The sequence below is a fragment of the Nicotiana sylvestris genome, chromosome 2 (assembly GCF_000393655.2).
Source record: "Nicotiana sylvestris chromosome 2, ASM39365v2, whole genome shotgun sequence".
Lineage (NCBI taxonomy): Eukaryota > Viridiplantae > Streptophyta > Magnoliopsida > Solanales > Solanaceae > Nicotiana > Nicotiana sylvestris.
The window spans coordinates 202,601,707-202,613,253 of NC_091058.1; the positions used below are offsets into that span (position 1 = coordinate 202,601,707).

General features: G+C 38.5%; 1 protein-coding gene across 2 annotated transcripts; it reads right to left on the bottom strand.

Moving 5' to 3' along the window:
* Positions 1–238: 238 nt before the first annotated feature.
* On the bottom strand, positions 239–10,397 carry LOC104232214 (outer envelope pore protein 16, chloroplastic). 2 transcript variants are annotated; one of them, XM_070168418.1, is made up of 7 exons: positions 9,922–10,397; positions 9,761–9,812; positions 9,040–9,071; positions 8,382–8,415; positions 8,186–8,253; positions 1,440–1,492; positions 239–524 (listed from the first exon to the last, which is right to left on the bottom strand). In XM_070168418.1, exons 1-7 carry the CDS (start codon positions 10,033–10,035, stop codon positions 512–514), a joined length of 366 nt encoding a protein of 121 aa, XP_070024519.1. In that variant the 5' UTR covers positions 10,036–10,397; the 3' UTR covers positions 239–511. The 2 variants fall into 2 exon arrangements, with proteins under 2 accessions (XP_070024519.1, XP_070024518.1); XM_070168417.1 differs by lacking the exon at positions 1,440–1,492.
* Positions 10,398–11,547: the final 1,150 nt, after the last annotated feature.

Consider the following 11,547-nt stretch of genomic DNA (forward strand, 5'->3'; position numbering starts at 1 on the left):
TTATAAGTCAATCACAGTAACGCATAGATATACGGTGTCATTTTCATGTGAAAAAAACATGTTGATCCTGATATTTATAACAAGCAAATGAATGTAAACCATATTTTTCTTATATAAACACTTAGTGACTTAGCCATGGTTAAGTAATATGCATTCACGCTTCAATTTATAACTCTTCTGATTAAATTGTTAATACATGAATTGATTCATCTTGATAGACGATATTTAAAGCAAATGATTGAAAAAGATGGCTAATTTATAGATTCACTTAAACATAGTCAAATATTATAAGATTCATATGTCATAAGCTTGTAATTTCAAATGGATACAATTCGAGAAACAGAGCAAATGCTTAGCAACGTTCTAAGTAGTTGGTAAGAAATTCATGTGAGATAATTAAGAAACTCAGCAGCAGTTGCAACAGCACCTCCTGTAATGGCATCCATCACAATCTTGTCGCGATTGTTGTTGCTTGCAGCAGATATGAGAGCTCCAGTCAATGCACCCCCAATCATTGCATTCTTCTGCAAACAGATTGAAGAAAAATCAAAAGATAGACGTTTGTTCAAGAAGAGAACATTCAAATTTTCAATCCTCTTTCACCAGGATCCTTGAGGGGAATACAAGCCACGATTAAATTACACAACTCTTAACAAAAACCATTGCAATTTCTCTATCGTGATTATCATATTAAAGATTTTGCTGCAATGTTTATCACTCATAACCAGAGTAAAACCCCATATACTGATGTTACATCGCCTGAATTACCTTCCTTTTTCCTTTGCAATATTAGAACCATAAAGCTGGTTTCATCAGACAAGATACAACAGGAAGTTTGTATACATGTAAGACCTACATAAAGTTCGATTCAAGGAGCTTTAACATAACTAAAATCCCAATTCCAGATGCAAATATAAATTGCTAGTCTTCATCAAGGATGCTTTAGTAAAACCGGTATTCAAGGCAGTAACCTCACTAATGTTGGCTTCCACTGGTAAATGGGAGACTCAGCATTCACAATCTACCACTGGTGGCAGTTGGGGGATTGCACATCTCAGAGGTTGGAAATCTTTAATCGAGCATTGTTCAGAAAATGGCTATGGAAATTTGCAATAAAAAAGCGGACCATCCGGATGAAGGTTAACTACAACAACAAAAAATCCAGTATAATCCCACAAGTGGGGTCTAGGGAGGGTAATATGTACGCAGACCTTACCCCTACATTATGAAGGTAGAGAGACTGTTTCTGATAGACCATCGGCTCAACGAACAGTAAAAATAAAGGAACAAATAATAGCAATAACAAGGTAATAGAATAACGGAAGCGAATAAAACGACACGTAATAATAAAGAACCAGGAATAAGAAAATATAAAAATAGTACTACTACTACTACTACTACTACTACTACTGATAAGACTAGGAGAAACTCACGACTACCTGTCAACCTTCAACCCTAAGTCTCGACCTCCACATTGTTGGGAATAAACCCCCTACAAAATAATATTCACGGTAATAAAAGCGGAATAATAACGTAGCACCGAGATACGGTAATTAACAAGAATAAAAGAGTAACAATGACACCAAGATTTTTACGTGGAAAACCCTTTTGAATAAGGGAAAAAACCACGACCCTGAGAAGAGCAACTGATATCACTATAGCAAGAAATTTTACACTTTGTAGGTCCGAGTAAAATACTCAAAAGACCACTGCAACACTCACAAGAAATAACCCTCTTTTGATATTCCCACCTCACTACAATATCACACACTCTCTATTTTTCTCACAGACTATTTTCTTATACCCTATCTGTGAAACCTCACTCTTTCTTTCTAACTCTCACATATATTTTTCCTCTGAGATTGGTGTGTCGAGATGAGAGCTGAAACTCTCCTTTTATAGGCAGAGCCTCACTCTCTCACGCCTACTACATTTGACATTTTCTACCGCAGATCTGCTATGCCTACCGAATTTGACAAATGCAAAAGATATGATGGCAGCCAACTTTGAAAACAATCAATAAGGAAGAAAAGTCTTCCTTAATTAATGGGATGGACCCCACAAATCTCACCCTCCAGTCTCATTCACTTGAAGGAGGTAGCACCGAAGATTCTAGTTTGAGCGCATGCCGACAAGTTCTTTGCAAAGTTCGAACTTATCTCCTTGGTACCACCTTGGTCAGCATATCTGCGGGATTCTCACTTGTAGAAATCTTCAAGACTTTTAGAGATTCATTATCTACCATTTCTCGAATCCAATGATATCTCACATCAATGTGTTTGGTCCTTGCATGGTACATAGAGTTCTTGCTAAGGTCTATTGCACTTTGACTGTCACAATAGACGACATACTCCTTCTGATGCAATCCAAGCTCTTGAAGGAATCGCTTGAGCCATATCATCTCCTTGCCAGTTTCTGTAGCGGCAATGTACTCTGCTTCAGTTGTTGAAAGTGCAACGCACTTCTGCAACTTAGACTGCCATGATATAGCTCCCCCTGAAAATGTAAATAAATATCCAGTAGTAGATTTTCTGTTGTCAATGTCACCTGCCATATCAGCATCTGTATAGCCCTTCAAGATTGGATCAGATCCTCCAAAGCACAAACAATCTCCCGTGGTACCTCTCAGGTACCTGAGTATCCACTTGACTGCTTCCCAATGTTCCTTTCCAGGATTTTCAAGAAACCTGCTGACAACACCAACTGCGTGAGCAATATCAGGTCTAGTACATACCATTGCATACATCAAGCTTCCGACTGCTGAAGAATAAGGAACTTTAGCCATGTTCCCTTTCTCCTCCACTGTTGTAGGACACATCTTCTTACTCAACTTTAGATGACCAGCAAGAGGTGTGCTGACTGGCTTAGCATTCTTCATGTTGAAGCGTTCTAGTACACGTTCAATGTACTTCTCCTGAGATAGCCACAACTTTCTACTTGTTCTCTCTCGAACTATCTTCATCCCTAGAATTTGTTGTGCTGGGCCCAAGTCCTTCATATCAAATGACTTGGACAGATCTCCTTTCAACTTTGCTATCAACCCCTTGTCTTTTCCTACAATTAACATGTCATCCACATACAACAACAATATAATAAAGTTATTCTCAGAAAATCTTTTGAAGTATACACATGGATCAGAATAGGTCTTTAGGTATGTTTGACTTTTCATGAATGAGTCAAACTTCATGTACCACTGCCTTGGTGCCTGCTTCAATCCATAAAGACTCTTATTCAATTTGCACACCATGTGTTTCTTTCCAGCTACTTCAAATCCTTCTGGCTGCTCCATATAAATCTCCTCTTCCAAATCTCCATGAAGAAATGCAGTTTTCACATCCAACTGCTCCACTTCAAGATCTAGGCTAGCTGCTAAGCTCAAAATTGTTCGAATAGAAGTCATTTTGACAACAGGTGAGAAAATTTCATCAAAATCAATACCTTTCTTCTGTTCGAAGCCTTTAACCACCAAACGAGCTTTGTATCTGACCAGCTTGCCATTTCCATCTTTCTTGAGTTTAAAGACCCATTTGCATTTGAGTGGTCTTTTACCCTTTGGATGTTCAACCAGCTTGTACGTGCCATTTTTCTGTAGAGATTCCATCTCTTCTTGCATGGCTTTCATCCACTGTTTCTTTTCTGGATGGGACAACACCTCCTTAAGACTTTCTGGCTCCCCCTCATCACTGATGAGGACATACTCTGTGGAAGGGTACCTGCATGACTCTACCCTTGGCCACTTTGATCTCCTCAGAGGTTGAGGTTGTTCTTCTTCCTGAGTGGGGTGCTCCACTTCCTCGATACCTTCATCAAGTTGCTCCCCCTGCTCAATAACCTCACTAGGTTGCTCCCCCTGCTCGGCAACCTCGTCGGTCGTACTTTCTGCACTTGTGGGATTGTTAGAAGTAGAAGGAATAGTAACAAGGTTAGGAATTATACCATTCTTCGCCTTTTCTGACATATCAGCAGCAGTTCCAACTTCACTTTCTCGGAAGACTACATCTCTGCTTCTGATGACCTTCTTCTTTACAGGATCCCACAGTCTGTACCCGAACTCTTCATCTCCATATCCGATAAATATGCAGGGAACAGATTTATCATCCAGCTTTGTTCTCTGCTCTTTTGGTACATGTGCAAAAGCTCTGCAACCGAACACCTTCAGATGCGAGTAGGACACCTCCTTGTTGGTCCAAACTCTCTCTGGGATTTCAAACGCCAACGGAACTGATGGACTCCTATTGATCAGGTAACAGGCTGTCTGAACTGCTTCACCCCAGAATGACTTAGGCAGTTTAGCCATTCTGAGCATGCTTCTCACCTTCTCCACAATGGTGCGGTTCATCCTCTCGGCTACGCCATTGTGCTGTGGGGTTCCAGGAACTGTCTTTTCATGTCTGATCCCATGACTTGAACAATACTCTTCAAATTCCCTTGAAGTGTACTCACCTCCATTGTCACTTCGGAGACGCTTTAGCTTTCGACCCGTCTCCCTTTCTACTAGAGCATGAAACTTCTGGAAAACTTGAAACACCTGATCTTTGGTTTTCAAAATATAAACCCATAATTTTCGTGAAGCATCATCAATAAAAGTAACAAAATATTTGTTACCGCCCATTGATTCAATTTCCATTGGGCCGCAAACATCAGAATATACTAAATCAAGTATATTCAATTTTCTTTCAGACGATGTCTGAAATGAGACTCTATGCTGCTTACCAAATAAACAGTAGTCACAAGGTTTTACCGTTGTACCTTTGGCATAAGAAATGAGTGATTTCTTGGCAAGAATCTGCAATCCCTTCTCGCTCATATGACCCATTCTTTTGTGCCACAAATCTACAGAAATCTCATCTTGTGCCGCGTTCAATTCACCTTGGCATATTTCTGCATTTGTCCTGTACAACGTGCCACGAGCAACTCCCTTTGCAATCACCAATGATCCCTTAGTGAGTCTCCACTTTTGATTTGCAAAATATTTCTCGTATCCATCTTGGTCTAAAGCAATTCCCGAGATCAAGTTCATCTGCAAATCAGGTACATGCCGCACATCCTTTAGAACCAATGTGCATCCGACATTTGTCTTGATACAAATGTCACCAATCCCCGCAATCTTTGAGTAACTTATGTTACCCATTCTCACTATGCCAAAATCACCTGCTACATATCTGCAAAAAAGATCTCTTACCGGTGTGGCATGGTAAGATGCCGCTGTGTCAACCACCCATTCCAACTCTGGACCTGACAAGTGCATGCATTCATCTTCCTCATTTATAAAGAGGACAACATTATCATTGTTTTGCACCATGGCGGTTGTGTTGTCGTCATTCTTTTGGCCACTGGTTTCACCTTTGCCCTTCCTTGGATTTGGGCAATCTCTTTTGAAGTGACCTGGTTGATCACAGTTGTAGCAATTTCTGGCTCTTGATTTGGATCGGTTCTTTGACTTCCCACGAGCTCCGGATCTACCATAGTTGCTCGAACTCCTTTGATAACTCATGCCTCTACTTTCTGTGATGCGAGTCTGCCCTTGATTTTCAGGCTTCTTTCTCATCTTCTCATTGAGTAGAAGAGCCGATGTGACATCTTTCAACTCAATAGTAGTCTTACCGTGCAGGATGGTTGTTGCCAAATTATCGTACGAAGATGGCAACGAGTTCAATAGCAAGATGGCTTTATCTTCTTCCTCGATTTTCACTCCGAGGTTGGCAAGCTGTGTGATTAGTCCGTTAAACACATTTAAATGTGACAAAAAATTCGTACCTTCACTCATGTGTAGGGCGTATAACTGCTTCTTCAGGTACAATTTATTTGTCAGCGTTTTGGACATGTATAGGCTTTCCAACCTTGTCCAAATTCCACGTGCAGTGTCTTCATCAATGATGTTATTTACCACATCATCTGATAAGTGCAACCTGATTGCACTAGCAGCTCTTTCATCCAAGTCAGCCCAATCCTCAGCTTTCATGGTATCAGGCTTTTTGGAATCAACATCTAGTACCTTGTGTAATCCTTGTTGAATGAGCAGATCCCTCATCCTTCTTTGCCATGTTGAGAAACCGTTATCTCCGTTGAATTTTGCTACCTCGTACTTTACTCCGGACATTTTTATTTTTCACCGAGTATAGTACTACCGACAGTGAATAGTATTTCAGTGAACGAGCAGAACATGTGCTCTGATACCAGTTGTTGGGAATAAACCCCCTACAAAATAATATTCACGGTAATAAAAGCGGAATAATAACGTAGCACCGAGATACGGTAATTAACAAGAATAAAAGAGTAACAACGACACCAAGATTTTTACGTGAAAACCCCTTTTGAATAAGGGAAAAAACCACGGCCCTGAGAAGAGCAACTGATATCACTATAGCAAGGAATTTTACACTTTGTAGGTTCGAGTAAAATACTCAAAAGACCACTACAACACTCAAAAGAAATAACCCTCTTTTGATATTCCCACCTCACTACAATATCACTCACTCCCTATTTTTCTCACAGACTATTTTCTTATACCCTGTCTGTGAAACCTCACTCTTTCTTTCTAACTCTCACATATATTTTTCCTCTGAGATTGGTGTGTCGAGATGAGAGCTGAAGCTCTCTTTTTATAGGCAGAGTGTCACTCTCTCACGCCTACTACATTTGACATTTTCTACCTGCAGATCTGCTATACCTACCGAATTTGACAAATGCAAAAGATATGATGGCTGCCAACTTTGAAAACAATCAACAAGGAAGAAAAGTCTTCCTTAATTAATGGGATGGACCCCACACACATCTTCCTATCGAGGGTCATGTCCTTGATAAGCTGAAGCAATGACATGTCTTGCCTAATCATCTCTCTCCAGTACATCATCCGGATGAAGGTTATTTCGGTGAAACATGGTTATAATAGTTAACCTTGGTTCATAAAGGAGGTGTTGTCCCACAACAGGACGAGCGGGTGAAAACGGATCATGATAGGGAAGTGAACTTTCCCGAGTACAATGTGTTTTTTGTCCGAAATGGGAATAGAATCTGATCTTGGCTTAACGTATTGTATGTGATACCCTAGAAGATTACATCCCTAGCTTATTCTCATAAGCTAATGATAAGAAGATCGCAGTAGCTAAGGTTCTAAGGCAGGATGGAAAACACAGGTCATGGGATATAACTTCAGATGACTTCCAACAGGATTCGGAGACGACGAGGTGGATGCATTCCTGCTGAGACTATATAGCCATACACAGTTTGGAGATGCAGAATCTATCATAATGAAAGGTTCCTTCTCGAACACATTTCTAATACAATCTTATTACAGTTGTTTATTCAGTGGGAGAAGACCCTAATCCAATGGTGAAATCTCTATGGAGATGCAGCGCACTGAAGAATCAAGAAAGTGCATTTCCTCACTCGTATTTTGACGGCAGTGTTGCACGTGGTAAAAGCATGGGGAGGATGAGTATTGTTCTTTACCACCTTATGATTTTACATTGAAACTGCGTTCCTTGATATTTGCAACATTTGGCAGTCAACATTAAGTGGGTTCTCTGTAAGACAACTGTAGAGACAGACCGAGAAAAATGGTTCGAGGAAAGAAGCTATGGAAGAGGCTCCCTTTCAGTATTTTTGGGCTTTTGTGGAGGGAAGAAGCAGGAGAACTTTGAAGCGCCAGAGTGTTTGTCGTTCAGGGTCGAGGGTTCTCTTCTATTTCTTTGTTCTTTTGGTGTAAAACGTAAATACCAACTTGTACGGGCAGTTGACTAGATTTTTGAAATGTTTGATGTATATTTTACATGCACTTCTGTAAAGAGACAGCCTGCCTACCTTCACAAGGCAGGGATAAGAACTGCGTACACACTACCCTCCCTAGACCCTACTTGTGGAATTACACTGGGTACGTTGTTGTTGTTGTTGTTGCACTTTTGTAAGTAACACAGAATCTTTGTGCAGTTTAAAGGAACTCTGAAAGATTCATCAAAACAAAAATAGTGGCCACCATGGGGAAAACCTGGTACTATGCATCGGTTGATGAAACAGAAACTGAATGCTAGCAGGATTAAAAGCAAAGACAATGTGGAGAGGATGCAATTGGTTGGGGTGAGCAAGTAGGAAACACACAGAAGGGCGAAGAAAGATTATAACGCGGTGTAGGTCCTCAAAGTCCAATTAGTTGAGCAAATTCATATAAAATGCAAATACAAATTACCCAATCTCTGGTTCCACGGATCCTCTCTGCTCCATACTCCATTCCAGCATATACCCCAGCCACAGTCCCTGAATAAAGAGACAAGAATTGTTAGATAATCCACTCAAAGATTCAAAAAATTGGGAAACTAAAAACTCTTTTCTAACCGTCCATTTTGAAATTTAATATGCGGGTGGAACTGGTGCAGATTACTCACCCCAATAAGCACCTTCTTTACACATTTTCTTCAACTGCAACCAAAGGTAAATTCAGTTAAAACACAACAAGCATGTCAATCAATCTTCTTTTTTTTCCAGTCAACATAACTAAATCCTCCAGAATAGCCACTTAAGTTCTGTGGTGGCATAAGTGAAATAGATTTTGAGCTGAACATAAGAGAGATGCTGCTCGTACCATGAAATTTTACTAAAGCATAATTTCAGGTGTGGTAGGCTGTTTTTGAGCCAAACAGGACATTTGGTTTTATATGCATTGAAGTTCTCGGTTAATGCTTGTTAAATATTTTGCTCATCGGCACCACCAAAAGAAACTGATATAATTCTGAAAGTCTTCTTAATCCGTAACCACTAAAGTCTTTTTTAGCCACTATTCATCAGTACCTTTTTTGCTCGGTGACTATCCATTAGTATCTTAACAATAATATCTTGTGCTCAGACCAGAATAAGCCTTCTTCACAAATCACACCTCATAGGTGGCCAAACAAATCTAAAAGAGGAGGATCACATTGTTAAGCCAAATTTTGATTCTAGAACATTTCTCTTATACAAAACTGAATAAACACTTCCAAGACAATCTACTAGAATATTTACACAAATTAGTAAAATGATATAGTATACAGTTTAAGGCATGCTTACCGAATTCTCAAAGTTGTGACTCGACACACTGCCTGCAAAGACCATGTTGATTGTGAAATAGTAAGCTGAATTGTGGATAGTTTGCTGGTAACTTAAAGAACTTCAATTTACACTTTAATATAACTGGGAGATCAAGTACAATCCCCAATCCATTCTTTTTTTGAATTCCTCAGGTTACATAGCACATCGAAAAAAGTCAAAGAAGCAAAAAGGCAAAAATTGGCGAATCGGCTATGTCATGGATCCTTCTTTTGTCTTGACCTACCCTTATAATTAGTGTGATATGGGTACAGGAACTTCGTTTACAACAACAACAACAACAAACCCAGTGTAATCCCACAAGTGGGCCTGAGAAGGTACACATACACTAACGGATAGTATGCACCAGTAAACAAGTACCGTAACATAGGCGATAACTAGGAAATTGAGAAGTCTGGTCACTTCAGTTACATAATGATATATTCTTTACTTTTTAAATCTGTTTCAAAATATATGATACATTTCTAAATTTGGAAACTATTTGACTTTAAACTTCTCATTCTACTTTGATGAAATGCTCTTTAAGATCACAATTTTTTCCGTCCAACCAAACATCATCACATAAAATAAAACTGAGCCAAAAAAAAAAAGACGAAAAAAAATGAGAGCAGTCTAGTTTCCCCCATTTGATCTAGTAAAGACTCTTTAGTCTAGATAACTGAAATCAAATTTAAGAATCAACCTTTTTTGACGATGTGATAAGTTTCTTCAACAGCAGTTTTGGTGACAGCAACCTAAAACAAGTAAGAACAAAAAAAGGGGTAAAAATCAAGCAACCCATGTTTACAAAATCCAAAAAAGAAGCAAAAATCACCAAATTAACAGCAGAGAGGAGAAAATTACAGTGCCGATTTTCAAGAAAGCATCAACAGTTTGGTTGAGAAGTGGGTTGCCCATATCAATAACTAAATCCACCTTTGGAGAAGCTAATGATGCTGAAAATCTGCTCCTCGGCATTTTTTCTTCTTCTTCTTCTTCTTCTTCTTCTTCTTCTTCTTCTTCTTCTTCTTCTTCTTCTTCTTCTTTGTTCTTTGCTTTTTTGTTCTCGTGCCTTTTACTCGATATAATCACAGGTAGTCCACTCACTCACCTCTCGGGGTACGGTCGTATTGCTTTCTTTTTTATCATTCTTATTTGTTTGGCCTTTTCCAATGCATGCAAATTCCAATAATGCTAGCAACCAGCATCTTTTTTCTTTGACCCTTTTTTTCTTTTCTTTTCTTGTCCTTAGCTTTAAAAAAAAAGGAATTTTAAAAATATATAATTTTGGAAAATATTTTCCTAATGAAGTAGAGAGAAAATATTTTTCAAAGTTCTTTCTTAATTTTCCCTAGCTATTTTCCCAACCCTTATAACGTAAAAAGTAGGGGTGCTTATCGGGCGGATCAGACGGATAATTATGTTTAACTGTTCGGCTTATCGATTATCGGATTATAAATATAGTAATTCGCTAGCCATTTAATAAAACAACGGGCAGATTGGTACGGATTAATAATTATCTGGCACTTATCGGGGGGTTTATCGGCTAAACCAAATAAAAAAATTTTGAACAATCAATACCAAACGGCCAAATACATAGTTCAAACTGTGTCTGTTAGTTGCAGTAGTTTTTCCTAATTAGAAGCCAAAGACGACCGCCAATGCCATAGCTATAGATAGATGAGAATTAGAAATTAGGGATTTAGCCATTTAGGTTTTAATAATAATTTATATACATAGGGGTAAAAATATAAATATAAAAATTCTTAACGGATTAACAGTTTGCCCGATAAGAAAATTGAGTAATCCGCCTCCAAACCGTTAATCCGTTAATTATATAATCTCAATTTGTTTACTATCCATTATCCCGATAATTCGATACCAATAAGCCAATAAGTCATCGGTTCGATTCAGTTAACAGTTTCAGTTCGATTTTGAACCGCCCTAATAAAAAGCATCACACAAATTAAAATAAAGCGTATATTAATGGCACCACTCTCAAAAGGCTCGAACTTAATTGGAACAAAAGAAGAAAAAGCACGAAGAGTCTTCGCTTGTTGTGTCATCTGTCGGTGTTTAACAAATTGGGATCTCTATGAATTTAGAAGTTCATGTAGTACTAGTCATCAACTTGTAGAGAATATACTCTCTCTATATATTTTTGGCACATTGGAAATTTAAGTTAATAAAACACTTAAAATCCCTTATTACATTATTTAAATTCATTTTCTTTGACCGTAACCTCCCAGAATCAACTTTTTGTTGTGTTTGTGATCTTCATTTGCCCGAAAATCTGCATATTGATTTGCATCTCTCCAAATATGCTTAATACTGGCCTTGTCGATTTACAATAAATACATACAATCTTCAATTATAGTCCCAAGTGATGAGTGACACGGGATGTCTTACCTCTTTGATAAGCTTATCAACAATTAGGCAGTCTATTTTTACTTTCAATTCTTTATATATCTCATTTCTTTTGCTAACTTT

Coding starts and splice junctions, on each gene's coding strand:
- LOC104232214 (XM_070168417.1), bottom strand. CDS start 10,035: ATGCCGAGGAGCAGATTTTCAGCATCATTAGCTTCTCCAAAGGTGGAT. Junction 8,254..8,381: donor TAAAGAAGGTGCTTATTGGG/GTGAGTAATCTG, acceptor CTCTTTATTCAG/GGACTGTGGCTGGGGTATAT. Junction 525..8,185: donor TCCGTGGAACCAGAGATTGG/GTAATTTGTATT, acceptor ATCTGTTTGCAG/AAGAATGCAATGATTGGGGG.